Raw genomic sequence first — 18,910 nt, forward strand, 5'->3', positions numbered from 1 at the left:
GCTGGGGGATCAGCAACTGAGACAGCCAAGATCCGCATCACTGCATTAGCCATGGCAGTTGAGGAAGAACCTCAATCTCCAGTTAGTGACGGTAGATTGTGTGGAATAGTGAGCCGAGATGAATAGAGATAGAAGAAACAGCGATTTGATCCGAACTCAACCGAGAGAAAAGTAGAGGAAATGAATGTGGAACCAATTAGACTTCCGTTTACTATCCTTGGCTCATGAACAAACACTTATTGGCCAGCCTTCAAATAAGTATTACAAAGAGAAAGGAACTGACATTTACTTATATTGAAAAACTTCCGCACTCAAGTCTTCCTTTATAACCAGGTAAGTCCAGTAACCTAAGCCAGGTGATGTATATGCACCCCAAAACTAGTCCTAATAAAACTAGCAAAAATGACTGCCAGTAAAGTTCCTGATCGATGCAACAAATTTAATTTGGTGCATCATTTTTTACTAGCTGGTTTCTGATCTTTTAGCAATTCGACCACTCTTCTCATGGATGGCCTGTTAATTGGGAAGGCAGAGGTGCAAAGCAGAGCCACACTCAAAACCTTCTCAATCTCATCGAAATCCCCTGTAGTTGGGTTCATTCTTGGGTCAACAATCTGGCTAAGATCAATCCAACAACGATTGTCATTTTCACCGTCCCCATCAGAAGAGGATGGAGAACACAGTGCAGCCTCAGTAACCCACTTTACTATGTCCTTGTTCTCCCCAAAGGATAAGTCGTTCGGCCTCTTTCCGGTGATCAGTTCCAGTAACACCACACCGAAGCTGTAAACATCGCTCTTCTCAGTAACTTTTAGTGTGTATGCATATTCTGCACAACAGATTACAGTAAGTATGAGTGCTTGGTATATATGAAAAACAACCACATAAACACTTCTTCCCCATGATGAAAAAAAACTAATAACTCGGAGGGAATGTTAGGCTACATTTGAGGGGTTATCATCCACACACACATACCTTAAACAATATACATCAGCAACTAACAGTCATTTCGTAGCGTGTTAAGGCAACAATCAATACGTACAAATACCAACTATTCCTGATAGCAAAGTAGAAACCACATCGTAGCCTTATCCTAATGGGAGAAAGCTACATTACAAGTTAGAGAAATAATCTAATCATGTACACCAACTAGTACTACATCATCAACAAAATTGTTGACCTGACTATGAGGTCGGTCACCCACCATAACAGTAAGATAGTGAAAGATGTTGGAAGACAGCATTTGTTGTCTCTATAGATTTAGCCCTATGTACCAAATGTAAATTGGGCACATATTGATATCAATAATGCATACAAATCCAACAATAATACCAGACACTAATGCAGACATTAGATTGAGCCAAATCCTTCATAAGTTTTTAAATTTGTGTTGTTAATCATAAATGTCCACATAAGACACAAAATAGATTCAGAGGTTAGAATTTAGAAAACAAGTGTACCTGGCGCAATATAACCATAAGATCCTGCAATTCGTGACATGGAACCATGTTCGGCTGCCATGTCACGCTCCAATGTCTTAGCGAGCCCAAAATCCGCCACTCGTGGCGTCCACTTCTCATCGAGCAATATGTTGTTGCTCTTCACATCTCGATGCACAATGGCCGGAACACAGTCGTGATGAAGATAGGCCAGCCCATGGGCCGAGCCCAACACAATGTCGAACCTCACGGCCCAGTTTACCAAAGGCCCAAGCTTCTCTCCATGTAAAACATCACCCAAGCTCCCATTCTCCATGTACTCGTAGGCCAATATCCTACAATCCTCCCCACTACAACAAAACACCAATTTTACAATATTGCCATGACGAACCCGACACAGTGTCTCCACCTCGGACCTAAAAACCAACTCACTCTCCGGCTTCCTGCGGTTTTCTCCCCATAGCTCCTTCACCGCCAAAACTTGACCCGACTTCAACTCCACCCTGTAAACATGACCCGACCCGCCAGTTGCAATAAGATTCTGTTTAGTTAACGAAGGTAACACATCGTCTTCATTGAACCCGACCCGTTGAAAAGACGTCACACTGTATAGCCTTTTTGATTTACCGCCAAATGCTTTTGCCCTGATTTTCAGAAACCAGAGAACTGACCCAACAAGAAGTACAATGCATATGGAAAGAATAACAGCCAATAAAACAGTCGGCGATTTCCGCCTCTGGCATGGATGAATAGGCTTCAAATTCGAACTGCATAAACCCGGGTTGCCAAGTAGACCCGGTGCAAAAAGCTCATAGTCCAGCCCTGTAGGTATCTTCCCGTAAAGTTTGTTGTCTGAAAGATTGAACTGGCCGAGCTTCAGCCTGGTCAACTCCACCGGAATCTCTCCGGTAAGTGAGTTATCAGATAGGTCCAAGTAATTCAGCACCGGCAAATCACCGAGCTCAGGTGGAATTGAACCAGTGAATCGATTTTTGGATAGGTTTATCTCAGTCAACTGCGTCCATGAACTCATATGTCTTGGAATCTCACCAGTGAACATATTCTGTTGCATCCTAAGCACTTGCAGATTCTTCAGCTCTGTTATACAAGATGGTACTCCACCTGATATCTGATTGTCGCTCACGTCCAGCTCTATCAGCTCGGACAGCTTGCAAATCTGCGGCGGGATCTCGCCGGAGAAAACGTTGCCGGAGATTGTAAGCTCTTGAAGACTACTAGCTGAGGAAATAGAATGCGAAACTGATCCACTGAGTCTGTTGTTATGCATTCGAAGATGGCTGAGCAGAGTAAGACCCCAGAGCTTGGCAGGTACTTCACCTGAGAGTTCATTGTACTCGAGTCGTACGTATTCGAGAGATTGACACTGGCTTAATGTAGCCGGTATATTTCCAGAGAAATGGTTCCAAAAAATGACCAAATTGCTGAGATTTTTACCATAACAGAGAGAACTAGGCAGCTCGCCGGTGAACTTGTTAGTTGAAACATCCAAATCTTGAAGAAGTGAATTTCGGCCGAGATTTGCCGGGAGAGTACCAGAGAAGCTGTTATTAAAGAGATGCAGCTGAACCAAATCAGGACTGTTGGCTACGATCTCCGGAACAGAGCCTTCTAGAAAGTTGTCGGCGAGTCGCAAAGAAACAAAGCGAAGTCCGGCGATTCTTTCAGAGAATTCGCCTGTGAATCCGTTCTGTGACAAATCCAAGTTTTGCAGAGACGTCAAGTTTGCAAGACTATCCGGCAATTCGCCGTACAATTGGTTTGAGTAGAGCTCGATTTGAACTGCACTTCTCAATCTTCCAATACTCTCTGGAATTTTCCCGGACAGCGAATTCATGGACAAGTCAAGGTTTCTGAGCGAGACTAAGTTCCCGATCGAGTCTGGAATAGGGCCTGTGAGATTGGTCTGAGTAAGAAACAGCCACTGAAGATTAGTCAAGTTTCCGATTTCTGGAGGCAACACACTGAGCTTCATTGCAGGATTATAAGCAACATCCAACCGAATCAACTCACTGAGGTTGGTCAAGAACTTGGGAAAAGGACCGGTGAGCAAGTTCCCGGAAAGCTTCAGAACTCTCAGTTTCTGAAACAGGCCAAAACTCGCCGGGATATCTCCAGTGAAGTTGTTTACTTGGAGATTCAGGACTCGTAAATCAGTAAACCCCCGTGGAAATTCCGGCAAGTGTCCTACGATTAGGTTATTCTCGATCTCCAAAGCTTGAAGGTGAGAACAGAGAGACAGAGGCGTAGTGGAGAGAGTACCGTTGATGTTGTTGTTGTTCAAAGTGAGATTCTGTAGCGTCCGAATACGGCACAACTCCACCGGAAACCGGCCGCCAATATTAAAGTCAGACATGTCTATAGAAACAAGGGAGAAGTTTTGCTGCTCACAAGTGATCCCTGTCCAATTGCACGGACTGTGGTTGCCGCCGGGAACCCAGTCGTTGAGGTTTCCATCCGGGTCGTCGAGTTGTGCTTTAACATGGAGCAAGATCCGGGTGTCTCCGGCGGAGAAGGCCATGACATAAGAGAAGTAAAACGACAGAGTACACAGAATCAACAGCGGCTTTGGAGCTGAAAGTGTCATCATTGTTATTAGTAACAGAGACACAAAAGGTTGTGGTGGTTAGAGAGAGGGAAGGAATGACATTTTTGAAGAGTTTAAGATGACACAAATATACTAAACTAGTTTAAGGGCAAAAGAAGAACAAGGGTTTTGTGTTTGATGGCGGATTATGAAATAGGAAGTAATCAACGTTCAAAAAGGCTCACATGAAAGGTGCTCAAATGGCTTTTCTCTGGTTTTGGTATGCAGTTGCAGAACAGAAACAAATACAGAGATGCTATTGCTTTGTAATAATTATATGAAGCAAAATTATGGAAAATGACACTTGTGAATGGATTTAAAAAAATAATATTCGTTGTCAACCATTTAATGTGAGATGTATAACATATATTAATGTATAGTAAATTAACCCCAAAATTATTGCTCTTCTTAGCAAACTTGATTCCATTTGGATTTTTACGAGAGTGGACCTATTGGGACTCGCAAGTGTTCAGAGAAAAAGAAGACCAGTAGTGATAGGGTTTAGAAAGATATCGTTAAGAAATAATTAATAACGTTGATGGGTGATTTTGTATTGTTAATATAGACTTATGTACTTAATTGAATGGTGGATAGAGTGTTGTCAAATGCCCTATTGTGCGTGGGATGTGGATGGTGGATTCTGCATCCTATGACTCCAGCAGAACTCACCGTAGGCCAAATGCATTTTTTTTTCCACAAGAAGGTGAATTCCATCTTTTTTGAATTTGGAGGGAGTGAAGGGACAATGCCACTGGAACAAAGACAGGTTCTAAATTTTAGTGGTGTGGGAATAAGAATCATGTATCAAGGGGAAGCCTTTACTCCATTTCCTAGCTGGATCGGCAAGCAATGTGATTTTTTCAGGAGGTTTCGGGGACTTGGTCGTGTTCATTGCTTCGATTCGATGCAACCTGGAAGAGAATGGGATTGGGAAGGTTGGATGCACCTAGGAATGGGAATGATTAAGATCGGTGGCACAGTTAGGGCCAGGAGAAAGAATGGCGAATTTTTTCTTTTTGAGAAGAAAAGAATGACGAAAGTTTGATTGGGGTGAATTTGAGAACAACAGCCACTTCTTTCCTCATTTCATACTCCTTTTTCTTTTCTAAACAGCTAAAGGGGTGCGATCTTGACCTTAAAACAAATTTTTTCGTTCTTTTAATCATCACTCTATATTCAGTTGCACTATAGAATATTCCTCTTTCTCTATGGTACTGAATGTTAACTAGCGTTATTGTATAATCAATTTCATGACATTTAAAAAAAAATTAAGGGCAATCATATTTAAATCAGGTCCGGACTGGAGGTAAGGCGCAGCAGTGGCCGCCTTAAGCACCAAAACCTTGTCTAAATATATATATATATATATATATATAGTTTATATTCAGAGTGAAACTTCACTCTGAAATTACAGAGCGAAGTTCCAATTTTGACACATTTTTCGGTCATTTTTTTTCACCATAAGAGATTTAATATTTAGGTATGTTATTCAAGATCATCTCTACAAAATTTCATCTAATTCGGACATCGTTAAGGTATTGAAATTAGATTAAATCAATGAATGAATTAAAATTGTTCAACGTGAACCGTTCGTGTAAATCTCAATTTTGAAAACTCAAACCATTGTCAAATTAGATGAAATTTTGTAGAGATGATCTTTAATAACATGCCTAAATATTGAATTACTTATGGTGAAAAAAATTGACCGAAAAGTGTGTCAAAATTGGAACTTCACTCTGTAATTTCAGAGTAAAGCTTCACTTTGGATAGGGACTGTAATATATATAAATATATATATATATATATATATATATATTACAAACTCAATATTAGCAAACCATGGTGTAGGTGTATTAAGCTGCTTTGTAGCTCAATAAAATCATACACTTGAAGAAAACTTCACACATGCTTATCACTTCAATAGATTAGCAAAATTAGAGCTCATTACATGTACGATTGTACTCATTTGTATGTTAACACATGTATTGAGTTAAATAAAAAGACAGCTAATTAGTTATATATGCAATATATACTTCAAAACTTCTAAATTCATAAATTTTTAAATGATTTGAACTCTCTTCAGCTTCCACTGCAATTGAATATTGATATACAAAAACAATTATCAAGGCTTTTGAATTTAGATGAATGAATGAGTGATTTAATATCAGATTATTTATAGGTTTTTTTTTGTACTAAATTACTAGAGAGCACCATTTTCAAATCTCATCTTAGGTCTTGAAATGTCAAGTCCGGCCCTAGTTTGAATTACTAGCATAGTGCGTCATTCTTCCACATTAGTTATTTCACTATTGAAGATAATATATCTTCTCTATTTTTGTCTATTAAAAGTTTCTGGATTATCTGTTGTACAGATCTGCATAGTATAATCAAAACCATCACTATTCAATTCCAAATTTCTGTAATTTTGTGGTACTTCTCTTTTTTTATTCGACTTATTTTTGCACATACAAAAGCAATATGCATATCTGCAGGGTAAAATTTTCCCAAGTGTTTTTGTTTTACTTTTGAAATCAATCAACCTTTCACTTTTTTCATGATCAGAAAGGAGCCAGGGTTAATTCGCTTTGTTGAGATTAAATTGGAAAATTTATACTTGTAGAAGATGGCAAGATGTGTATATGTATTGTTCTTGGTTGAAACCGCCAGTATGAATTAATGGACCTCCCCTGAACAACTTGGAACCCGACATATCTGTTCTTACAATCTTACTCTCAAAGCCATAATAATAAATTGCTTGATTGCACAAAGTGTTAGGGAAGTAGTCAAATAAACAAATTAGGGTTCCAACAACTTGTTTTTCACTTTTCAGGGAGAATATATAGACTTTCTTATATGGCGCGCTGCATGGGGAGTTGCAGAGAGCATCCAGCAGGCAAAAACATAAGAGCTCTGCGTCTCCGTGAAGAATCGGTTGTTTGAGTTCCCTCAAGGCTCAAGCTTTAGCTTCCCATGTATATATGTTGACCTCACATATATGTATCAGATTGCATGTTCAAAGCCATTCGAGATCGTGCCAGCTTAAAATAGTCTGTGCCCTAGAATGTGCCTAAAGTTGAGCGAATGTGCATGTTTCTTTGTTAGGGTATATATCCCCGAATGTGAAACCTAGCTATTCTGTAGCACAACTCAAATTCTATGGTCAAAACAAGTAATTCTAGTGTTACTTCACTTACTTGTGACTAGTTATGATCGATGAATAATGGTAAGTTCACATATGGCAGTAGATGAACTTGATTGAGAAGGAGAAGTTTATACATACTTTTCTCGACTTCAACATTTACATATTTATATATAAACTATAACTCTAAACTCTAATACCCCGGTTATTGAAATTAATGAGTAGATTACTTCATGCCAAGAAAGTTGATGCGGCTGGAACCAAGCTTGGATATTGTAATTTAAGCATTACTCCGAACCGATATATTTCTTTATTGAATATTAAATGAAAGTTAATTACAATAAGCTAGAAAATTTAGAGCTTCAACATAGGTGGACGGTGGACCAACCTTTATTTACTGGTGGTCTATATAATCTTTGCTTCATACCCTGTAATGCTCTTCGTGATGACACATAGCTAAGGCTGTTGAGCTAACCGACTTGGGTCTATCCTATTCCATCAAGTTTATATATGATTATGCATAAATAATGGTATGGTGTCTTCTTCTGAGTCTTCGGCATATTATTGCTGCGACTAATAAGATCGAAAGCTGTAGTTGGACTCAAAAGTGAAGAAGTATTCGATCAAAATGATCATTTTTGACTTACGATAGCATAATTCATACTTGGATGTTTTGCTTTCGGCACATCGTGTTCTATGTCCTAATTTAAATCATATAGTTGACTGGAAATTTAAGCAGACGTAGAGCATTTCTTTATGATTTTGTGCTTTGTAGTCGTCCTCGTGTGCATTTTCTCTTGACTCCTTTCTACTGAGAATTTTCTGCTTAGCTACTTAGCACTTAGCAGAAGAATGTGGGTGTGATAATAAGCTAAGTCAATATCTGCCACAATGACAAATGTATGTACCTTCATGGATGCTGTCTGGCAGTATATGATGAAAGTTGGTGAACAAAACTGTCAACAAAATGCTAGATTTCTAATCATTTCCAGCGACTAAGCGAGCCAAAGATTTCAATGTGGTGTTTATCAAAGAATATGATGGAGCAAACAACATGAACATGCCTTCCTTTAAAAAAATAAAGAGAAAATTAGGAATAAACCCAATATTAGAGGCACCCTTTTAAACTAAACCCACACCCATTTGTTTTTTAAATCTACACCCAAATTGAATATTCCAACCTTCCTTATAGGTTTTATTTCTATAATTAACATTTTTATTTTTCTTGGTTTCACTTTTTTACCCTTTATCAACCTAAAGAAAATCATCTCCATAAAAGTAGCTACAACTAATAATCAATTTTCATTTCCTTAAATTTATCCTCGTTTTATGTTATTGATATGAATACACACACACATATATGCTCATTACATAACTATTTCATTCCTAATACAAAATTATAATTCTTAATTCTCTTATATATATATATATATATGTAGTTTTTTTTTAAGAATCTCTTGAGGAATTTTCATACTTTCTCAATGAGGCCAATTGTTACTTCTCGCCTATATCTCCTAATGATAGTTAAAGAAAGATACATAGAGAAAATAAAAACTTTGAATTCAAAGATATGGTAAAGTGTTTCTCATCGCAAGGTATTCATTTTTTTCTTAAATTATTTTTGCCTTCCTTGTAGGTATATGTTCTTCATTTAATATATCTCTACACCAAGACATCAATCTAAAACGTAATCTCTTGATAAGGTATTTAAAACATATACAATTCAAGTATTTTACTTATACTCATATGTTATGTAATTTACCAAACTCTTAGAGATTAGGTATTTTATCAAACATCTTCTATTACGTAGGTTTTTTAGAAAAGTATGGTGGAGCCATACAATCCTCTATGTTAGGTATGTTATTAGTATATATTTTACAAACTAATAACTTACCTATGATGTAGAATAATTTTGAATTCAAGAGAGAAAGATTTAAGAAATTGCACTAAAGTAGCAATCAACTTATTTAAATTTAGAAAATACACCAAAATTGCATGATTGTAGCGATATCAGTAATAAGACTTATAGAAATATAGAAAATTAGGAACCTATAATTAATATGTTAATAAAACAAGCTATAATTAGGGAATTCTTAAAGATTAATTTTTGTTAAAAAGAGGTAAATTAACGTGAGTAATTATATGTGCTTATTCTTTATTCCAATGACAATTTCTGTAATTTCAATAGAAAAAATGTATTATTATTAATCTTACATGACGACCTAATTAATATGTTTTACTGAATTTTATAAGTGGGTCTAACTTAAAATGTGTCTATAAAATTGGGTGTAAAGCGAAATACCCCAAAAATAAAACAACATGAACACGCATCATTGTATTTGTATGGAATTCAACATTTTTTTTTTGGTTAATGATTAATTCATAAAAGAGGCGAATGCCCAAAGAAGCTGTGAAAACTTATGCCCATAATACAAAGGGAGCCCAACTGATCAAATCTCAATCAACATGAGGGAGGAAGAAGATACAGTCTGGGCACAAAAGAACGGAGGAGACAAATCCTCCATGATTTTTGTTCTTGACTTCTCTATGATTTCTGTTCAACTGAGATTTATTCTAAAACCTAATGTAGTCGGTTGATACATTAAGTAAGCCTTACTTTGAAATGATAGAGAGATTTTAATTAACTCCTAAATGTGTTTTCTGTTTCGGTTTTCACTAATATGTTTTTGGGTTGTGTAATTGTTTTCTCAAATTGTTTTTATGATGCAGGTGGGTTCTGGAACGGGAACTGTGGTTTGGTTGTTTCATTTGGTCGTTAAGGGGTAAGAGCTATATATTTTTTCATTGGATCATCACTGTTTAATTATTGATTTTCCTTGTAGAGCTAAGATCAGTACTGTTAAAAGTGGGAGTGAAAGTTGGTAGGTTGGGTTTTCATTTGTTTTCATTATTAGTAATTAAATAGACTTATAATATGTCCATCATTGTTTGTTTGTTTGTTGTTTTTTGATTAACTACAAAAGCACAAAGACAAAGAAGAGGTTTTGTTCATGAACTGGGAAATTCAGTCGATGGTCTGAATTGCTTCATTTCAGGGTTCTCCCTCATGCACATTCGCTGTACTTCAAAGCAACAATTTGCCCTGACTACAAATTTTCTGTTGTTTAGATGGAAGTAGTATATAGTTGTTGGTGGAGGATAAATTATACAAACGTGAATGTGAGTTTATGTATGTTGTACTGATTTGTTACACAATCATTTACATGCAAAAGACACTATTTTCTGATGTTTACATGATGGATATACCACTGGCTAATGCCTTAAATACCCGCGGCAATTTATCTAGTCATAAACGAGGTGGGCATGGAACTCAACATAGTCCTGAGACCAGTATGTGGTCTTTCGGCCCAATTTGCAATTCCTTTCTTGGGCCTGCAGTAGTTTGAACTTTGAAGTCCTTTTTTTGGTCAATAACTTTGGTCCTTAATTCTGACATAAAATCATCACTTAGTGTTGATCAACTCATTCTTAGACGGCGATTATAATTAAAGATCAGTTCTTTAGCTAGAAATAGAACAAGAAGTTCAATTGTAATTCGCTGTACCACATGTGTTTTGGTATGACATATGTATGTCGCAAGCATCAAATACATCAAATTATCATTTCCAATCACAAAATTATCCGCTAGTGCGTTATTTTGTCATGAAACAAATACTACCAAACAATCACAATTAATATTATCTTTTTCTAGCAAAGATAAAATTTTCATATATATTTAATTAATAGTAAGATATATGAATATGAAGACAACATAGATATCTCCACTACTATAAAGTGAGTAAAAAAAAATTCACCAAATTGTAAACTGTTAAATATATTATATCCCTCTATAATTTTATTCCAAGACAGACAGAAAAATAATTATATAAAAATACGAATATTTCACTAATGTGTTTTACTAAAACTATCATTCGTAGGAAACATAATTACATAAAATGATTGTCTTTCAATAATACATTTTAAATAAAAAATTTCAAACACGTGCACCGTAGGGGTACAAAACTAGTATATATATTATATAATAAGACTAAATTAGTGTACATATTTATATACAAAAATAAATTAAATTAACATGTATGAAACACTTATTGGACACGTTTTTTGGGTAAAAAGTGACACTATTGAACAAATGACAATTTCTCATACTATGAATTGAAGTTGCTACAATAGTTTGTTTTCTTATTTTTAAAAAATTTGCATCTTCAACAATTTTTATATTATAGTGAAGCAAAAAGCGTAATTTCCCATCGATTTACTACTTCTATGCATGTCGATCATCCATACGAGAAATTTTTCAGTCCTCCCGGATGACCATGTTGCAATATGACATAGTCCTCCCATCTAATAATATTATGACACCTACTTTTCAATAAATTTAATGAAAAATTCGCCTCACATGGGAGAAATTTCTCGTGTTCCATTGTTGATATGTAAAGATCCTTGTTGATCGCAATCATGACCAACAATGGAACTTGGCAAATATGCTATTCCTTCAAGTGCATTTACGAATATCCCAGAATATACTTGAATATAGAGTGCAAAATATGGGTGTGATTATTTTGATTACTTACATATAGATCTAGAGTTCCACGGATCAATTGATTAAAGGAACCAAACAACCTGGGTGCAATTTCATTTTTTTTCTTTTTGCAAAGGAAAACAAGCCTATCACAGTATTTTCACCTCCCAATTTCAGCGTCGTAAATCTAAGATTAATGCTCAAAGCTTATGCACCAAAATGAACATGCTTCAAAGCTCAAAACTCAGTCAAGAAGATGAACATGAACGAAGACACTACAAAGAAAATTAACAAAATGCACAAATCATTTGTGGCATTTCCCCAAAAAGCCCCACAAATGTGTTTTTTTTCAGTATAATTATAATTATAATTAAAAAGTCACATTTGTAAGGGGTTTTGTGGGTTTTGGGAAAATATCACAAATGATTTATGCCTTTTGTTGATATTTTTTGTAGTGAGAACCCAAAAGGTCTTTTCCATTAAACATACATATATAACTGAATTTTCATTAAATTTATTAAAAACTAGGTGTCAAAATATTATTGGATTGGAGCATCACGTAATATTGTCACGTAGTGTTCTTGGAAGATTGAAATTTTTCTTCATACATACGTCAACACATTTAGAATTTCATGTAGTGTAGTGTAGTCATTAGTTGCAGGGGCGGAGCTAGAAATCAGAAATGGAGCTGAAACATAGATAAGGAAGCCAATATACATAACTAACTCAAGCCTTAGTGCAATATGGCTAATTTTTGAAGAAGAAAACCATAGACAATTAAAACTTGAGGGGTGCCATGGCACCCATTAGCCCCTGAATAGCTCCGCCCCTGATTGGTTGTAATATGGAGCATACTGGCATCCACATTCGCATATTCCAATTCATTTTACACCTTTTTTCCTGAAATCACCGATGCGAACAAACGTTTGACCACAATGTAAAGACTTGAGCTGCACAGTGTTAACTGTACAACACCGCCGGCAGTCGTTGTGGAGCTGCCGGAGACATCCAGTGATGGCATATGTTGTAAACGAAATTCAAATTATTGGATCTGCTAGTATCTGAGGGAGTAATTTTCCGTATTTGAGACGCTAAATTCTTCGCATGTAGAGCAGCTAGGTAAAATATTACCTGCTGCCGGCTGCCGCAACTCTTGACCATATATGGAAGTCGATTCGTACTACGTACATAACTCCAAAGATGCCAGACATAAAAACATTTGTGCACTGCCCTAGAACACACGCTACAAATCTGCTTGCTATCAAAAAACAAATTACTAGCTATCAAATATATATATATATATATATATGTGTGTGTGTGTGTGTGTGTTCTACTTAATTAAGCAAGAACCATATATACTCCTTAAGGCGTATCAATGTCACTTATGTGTACGTTCGCTTGCAACGCCTTGCTTCTAGAACATTGTTGTTTACTTGCTTTAATTTAATTCCTGGCTTGCAATACCTCAATTTGTACGGCCTAAATCATGTCTTTACTCTTTAGTTACAACTTACAACTATATCCTGTTGGGTTTGCCTCTACTTATCTTCTTCAATATAATTCCTGATTATAAAAGTTCAACGTACTGAATAGGGCTGAATCTTAAGCCATCGCCCGTCATTTTCCTTTCTCATCGATCCACAAGTTCTGTAAGTACAACATCAAAACAATAATTGATCAATTCTGTTGTCATGCTAGTTCCCAACTGCACAATAATAACACTTGTAATGACTAGTTTCTTTGCTATTTACCTTATAAGCGAGGGGTGATTAGCACACAGTAGTGATAGTACATACATACTGTATATCCATTGTGTGATAGTACATACATACCTTATATCAGATCGATTGTGGTACACAGCTAGGTACGCATGCAAATAAGTTGATATTTGGCCGTACGTGTATATTCTTCCTTTAAGAAGAGAAATTCATATCTTCAATCACCGTTGCATATGAGAATTATATGCGATGGATCATTGCAGGATTTGCAGCATGCATATGTATTGGTTATTAATTGTACTAATTGAAAACTAATCTGGGGCGATTGAACAGACAAGAACATTGTACGGTGTAGTTTCCCTGATTCCCTCAAGTTTAGAAATTAAGGATCTCCAATACTTAATATACAACAACAACCGAGATACAATGACAGAGGCTCAAAGATTCAAATGTGGAAATGCAGAGCAGTAATATTTGAACGATGGACTATTATTCTGGAAACTGCAAAGAAAATAATTTCTTACCGTATAAAATGGCATCATGATCGAGTGTTTGACCAAGTACTCAAGCCGCTAGTGCATAAAACTGATAAAAGTGCCATTATATAAGTAAATGATCGGGATAATTCATACGGTGAGTAATAACGTAATATGATATATACACAATTCACGTGACAAACAAGAAACTTGAATTCTGATTATTACCTGTACCCTAATTAAGACATGCACATTGGATCGAGATTAAGTCGATTAACAATCCCAAAAGTGTCGGTGGGATCAACTTTGTTCTAAACAGTAAAAAAAATGATGAGCACTGGAGAAGAATCGAAGTTTGAACATGAAACTTCCTCTTACAGAAGGTCGTACGTAGTGTCCTAGCTATGGCACGAATTACTTTCTGATATATAAAAGGAAACGACTCCAAATAGAACCTGCTAGCTATTACTAAACTTTTCAAGCGGATACCAAAGTAAGCTGGAGAAGATGAGATTGATAGAGTTAAGGCAAAGCTTTCTGGAATTCTGGTAAGTTATAAATCAGTAAAAATGGAAAAATTCAAATCACATATTCTGGAAATTTCATTACACTTCAACTATATTTCATTACAAAGATGAAATGCCAGAGAAGCCATGGCAGATCCAACGATGTAAGCTACGAAAATTAATAAGAAAGAAACTACTGCAGCAAAAACAACAGCAACTTCATATCATTACAAGAAAGTGAAAATTCATGCAATATAAAGTTCAGATCCATATATTCTATATATACTTCCCAAGAACTCTTTAAACATGATGTCTTATTCCTTCTTTACCTCCTTTAGATTCATAAAAGTTAGAAGAGTACTTACTCAGAAACGAAAAGGGTTTCCAGAATTCACCAAATAGAAGAAGGTAACAGTAATTCAGAAAACTAAAACTAGGATTGCCTGGCTCCATTCTGTCTGCCTCTACAGTTTCTGTTAACAAATGGTGTTTGATCTTCTTGGTTGCACCAATTATCACCACCAAAGACGATCAGTTACATATATAAAGCGATTATGATCTACTCTTCATTTTCGGGTCATTGCACGACGACAGTGACCCGCTCTCATAATAGCTCAAGGAATGAATATCTTCAAATGTAGTAGTAGGGTAAGCCATGATTGGCAAGGGCAGATACGCCAATTCGCTCGAATCAAGAAATGGGTGGTTGAGAAACATGTAGTGCTTCTTCTTCTTCTTCTTCTTCTCCCGAGCCATGACTGCTTGATCTGACTTTGTTACCAACAACTGGAACCCACCACTTTTGTTCTTCTTCGGTTCTTCTTCCTCTCCCTTTTTCTGTGTTTGAGAGAAAGAGAGAAGTGAGAGAGATAGAGAGAGAGGGAGATAGGGTTTTATAGAATAGCAGGGGCCCAAGATATGTATGATGGAAGATGAAGAAGCATTAGGATTTTGATTTCATTTACGCCATGCGGCTAGATTTGGCAAAGTATTTGTATTAATTTATAGACCTTGTGTCATTTTGTGGCCGGTGAAACACCCTTTTCAACTTACCCTCTGGTCCGTTTTCAGCTCCATTCACTCAAATGACTCAATTATATATTCAAATTCTTTCAATCCTTGGCCACACCAACCTGCCCCAATGAGTAATGTTTTCTCAATTACTCAAACTTAATCAACTCGATTTGGTAAGGAGTATCCAACAGAGTTTTTGATAAGTAGATAATATGGTTGGGAGTTTTCCTTTTAAAGGTAATGTATGAGTACATATGATCACTGATTGAGTTTTCGAATAGACCAATAGTGACTTTTTTGCATGAATTCCGAAATGCACAATGATGAAGCAAAATGGGTTACTGACTCCATATAGTAAATTATGTTATGTCTTTCAAGCTTTATTGATTCGTCCATCATTGCAAATGTTAGATAGTTCTTTCATGAAAAACAGTATGGTTATACTTCACAGAAGACTCGAAGAGATCAATGCTATCTTTTCTTTTAAACATTGGAGCACAATTCATATCATAAAAAAATCGATAATGGGTTGTACGTGATTGATGCGTTTTGTTCTGCTTCTTTTGTTGTTGGAAATCTTCTATGTTCATTTGCAGATGTGAACCGGAAAACGAACAATTATGGGGAGTATGGGATAAAATTATCCAATATCAATATTTTTTGCTTTGGTGTAAAATGTTGGCTGAAGAAACGATATATCTAATTACCTATCCATCTTATGGACAATGAAGGTGGTGGTGGAGGAGGTGGTGTTGTGCCTTAAACGTCAATGATTCTCTACCAACAATTTTCAAAGATATCCATCAAAGCGTCTCCACAATATAAGACATCAAAAGCGACGTGCTGTTACCTAGAACCTCATTATTTTAGTGCCTTTTCATTTCAGTGCTCCTCTACCAGCAATGCAAAACCAGAAAGGCCGACAAAATATTTCACATCGTTAAGCGTTCTTCCTATAGTTTTGAGGCTACTAAACTCAATTTAATTATCTGCAATCTCCAATTTTAGAGATGAAAAGGTCAATCGATCAAGATAGAGATTAACCTCTGTCTTGATCCGGATGAAGTATCTACTATCTAGGATCCAATGGAAACAAACACGATTCATATGAAGAATAACTGATGTACGGTATTTAACTATTTGAAAAGAAGATTGAAATTTTATACTTTGAGTGCATGGATAAATATGCATAACCATTGAAGCTTGAAGTTCCAACAACCGTACAAAATGAAGGGAGTTCGTGTGACTTGGATCCCAATTTATACAACAAGTGATTGTTCAGTGCCTTCTTGACCAACAAAATTAACGCATGTCTTTTTGCCTGCTCAATTCAGTACATACGATCATATAAAGATTCTGTGCTCCAATGTTACAACCCACTAGTTTAGGTCCAGTTATGTGCTCTTCCATCAATCAAATACCAGTAGTGTAATCCTATTAGATATTTGAACTCTAAAAAGCAATGTTTTAAAAAGCGAAGGCGTAACCTAAGGCGTTTTCTTAAAAGTCTTAAGCCTTAAAACTTAAGACGCATAAGGCGTAAGACTTATGTTATAAAAAAATTAGTAGTTAAATGTGTAAATATATAATTATACACATACAAAAAGAACAAATATACATAAGAACTTACCAATTTATTGCATTTAGATATAATGAAATTCATAATCCAAACGTTTTAGATAGTTTTCATCAAATTAAACACATTAAATAAATAAATATAAAAAAATACTTAAAAAGATTATTTCCTAAGTCGTAGTAAAAGGCATAAAAAAACGTAACATAAGGCGTAAAAAGCGAGACTCGGTGTCCAGACTGAAAAACAGAAGCGTTATATAAGTAGCTTTAAGCTTTTTAATCCTCATGCGAGTCTTGAGGCGAATTTTTTAAAACATTGCTAAAATGTGACTATTCCTTTAAAAGCAACCCTTCCGTTAGGTCTAGTCTAACACCTTGTATATAAATTTTTGGGCCTTAATACCCAAAGGGTCTGGAAATTTGCATCCAGTTCTAATCTTGACGACAGACCTCGGTGGTCTGCAGCCCAACATTGAATGTGAAAACTACGTTTATCGTAGTGACGTGTCTCATGATTTTATACAATTCCAAATGGAGCATCAGATCCTGGTGTTTGAGTAAATGAGTATACAAGCTAAAACACTAGCAAAGAATCAAAACCAAGGCTCTAAAAGTATAAATGGCCAAAATTTTAAGAGCACATTTGTAAATAGTGACGAGAGATTGAATATGGACGGGAGCTATGTAGCACGGACAGTGTCCGTGTTGGACACAATACGATATGCAGACACGGCAAATTAAATGTTTTTAAACACGGACACATGATGAAAATGTTAATTAAATATATATTTTAATATATATTTATTTAAAAAATAATTTATAAAATTTAAAAAGTATTTAGAATATATATATATATATATATATATATATATATATATATATATATCAAAGTGTGCATTAAAATGATGAAAATATAACCTATTGGAATAGCTAAGGACTTGATAAGTACATTGGATAACTAAGGTTTGAATCTCACTACAAACATTCTTACTTTTATCACGAGTTTCTCTTCATATATATATTAAAGTGTGCATAAATATAACAAAAACTGAATATGTTTGAATGATTGAGGAGTTGGTGAGTGTCTTAGATGACCAAAGTTTGAATCTCAGCATAAGCCATTTCACTTTTATTATGAGTTGTTGCGTGTCCTCATGTCCGATGTGTATACTTGCGTGTCCGGGCCGAGTTGGTGCGTGTCCGATACAGATACTCGCGTGTCCAGACGTATCCGTGTCAGACACACGATACGGTAGCTGAGGCGGACGTGTCCATGCTACAAAGGATGGGAGGATGTTATATAGATTGACAATGCCTAAGTTAGAGCAGCCTTGTAAAAGTTTTGAATCTGATCGATTTTTCTTTAGCTTATAATATATACTTCAAACTAGTAAGATAAAGAATACTAGGGAATTTTATTCGATCAGTGGAGACTAATAGAGGTCACCCCAAATACTACGTTAGCACTAATATTACTAGTTCGACATTATCATTGGGTAATTCTATCTCGATTTAAAGTCCGAGAGCTTTTTCACTATAATTTAGTTATGATCGGTGTAATTTTTTTCCTTTTTCAGTTCTTGTCAATCTCAGCTGAAAACTGTTATTAGTAAGCACCTGACCAACACGTTGCTCAGCTGAATTTGATCTAAACGAGCTTCTAACAAGGATAAGTGAACTAGTAGTTCTAACTCCAGTTTTTCCCCAAAAACAAAAAAAACAGTTTATAACAGTAATTCGTTATCAGTCTTTCTTTCCTTAAATAAGAATACTGATCAGTACAAATTCCCAAAATAGAAAGGTTTGCGCTTCGGGATAAAGAAGGATAGCTCAATTCATCTTCACGCTTCCCAATTCCTCACGTCATCACTGACGTCTCTCTTCTTCTTCTCCATCCT

At 35.9% G+C, this 18,910-nt stretch overlaps 1 protein-coding gene across 1 annotated transcript; it reads right to left on the reverse strand.

Annotated features, from left to right (window-relative positions):
- Positions 1-172: 172 nt before the first annotated feature.
- On the reverse strand, positions 173-4,322 carry LOC126782052 (LRR receptor-like serine/threonine-protein kinase HSL2). Its single transcript, XM_050507242.1, has 2 exons — positions 1,461-4,322; positions 173-829 (listed from the first exon to the last, which is right to left on the reverse strand). The coding sequence occupies exons 1-2, from the start codon at positions 4,045-4,047 to the stop codon at positions 453-455; spliced, it is 2,964 nt and encodes a 987-aa protein (XP_050363199.1). The 5' UTR covers positions 4,048-4,322; the 3' UTR covers positions 173-452.
- Positions 4,323-18,910: the final 14,588 nt, after the last annotated feature.

This window comes from Argentina anserina, chromosome 1, assembly GCF_933775445.1.
Source record: "Argentina anserina chromosome 1, drPotAnse1.1, whole genome shotgun sequence".
In the NCBI taxonomy this organism is placed as follows: Eukaryota; Viridiplantae; Streptophyta; class Magnoliopsida; order Rosales; family Rosaceae; genus Argentina; species Argentina anserina.

What these genes read in the sequence shown, in the direction of transcription:
- LOC126782052 (XM_050507242.1), bottom strand. Translation starts at nt 4,047, where the DNA reads ATGATGACACTTTCAGCTCCAAAGCCGCTGTTGATTCTGTGTACTCTG. An exon ending in TTATGGTTATATTGCGCCAG is followed by an intron (nt 830 to 1,460) that starts GTACACTTGTTT and finishes TCTGTTGTGCAG; the next exon opens with AATATGCATACACACTAAAA.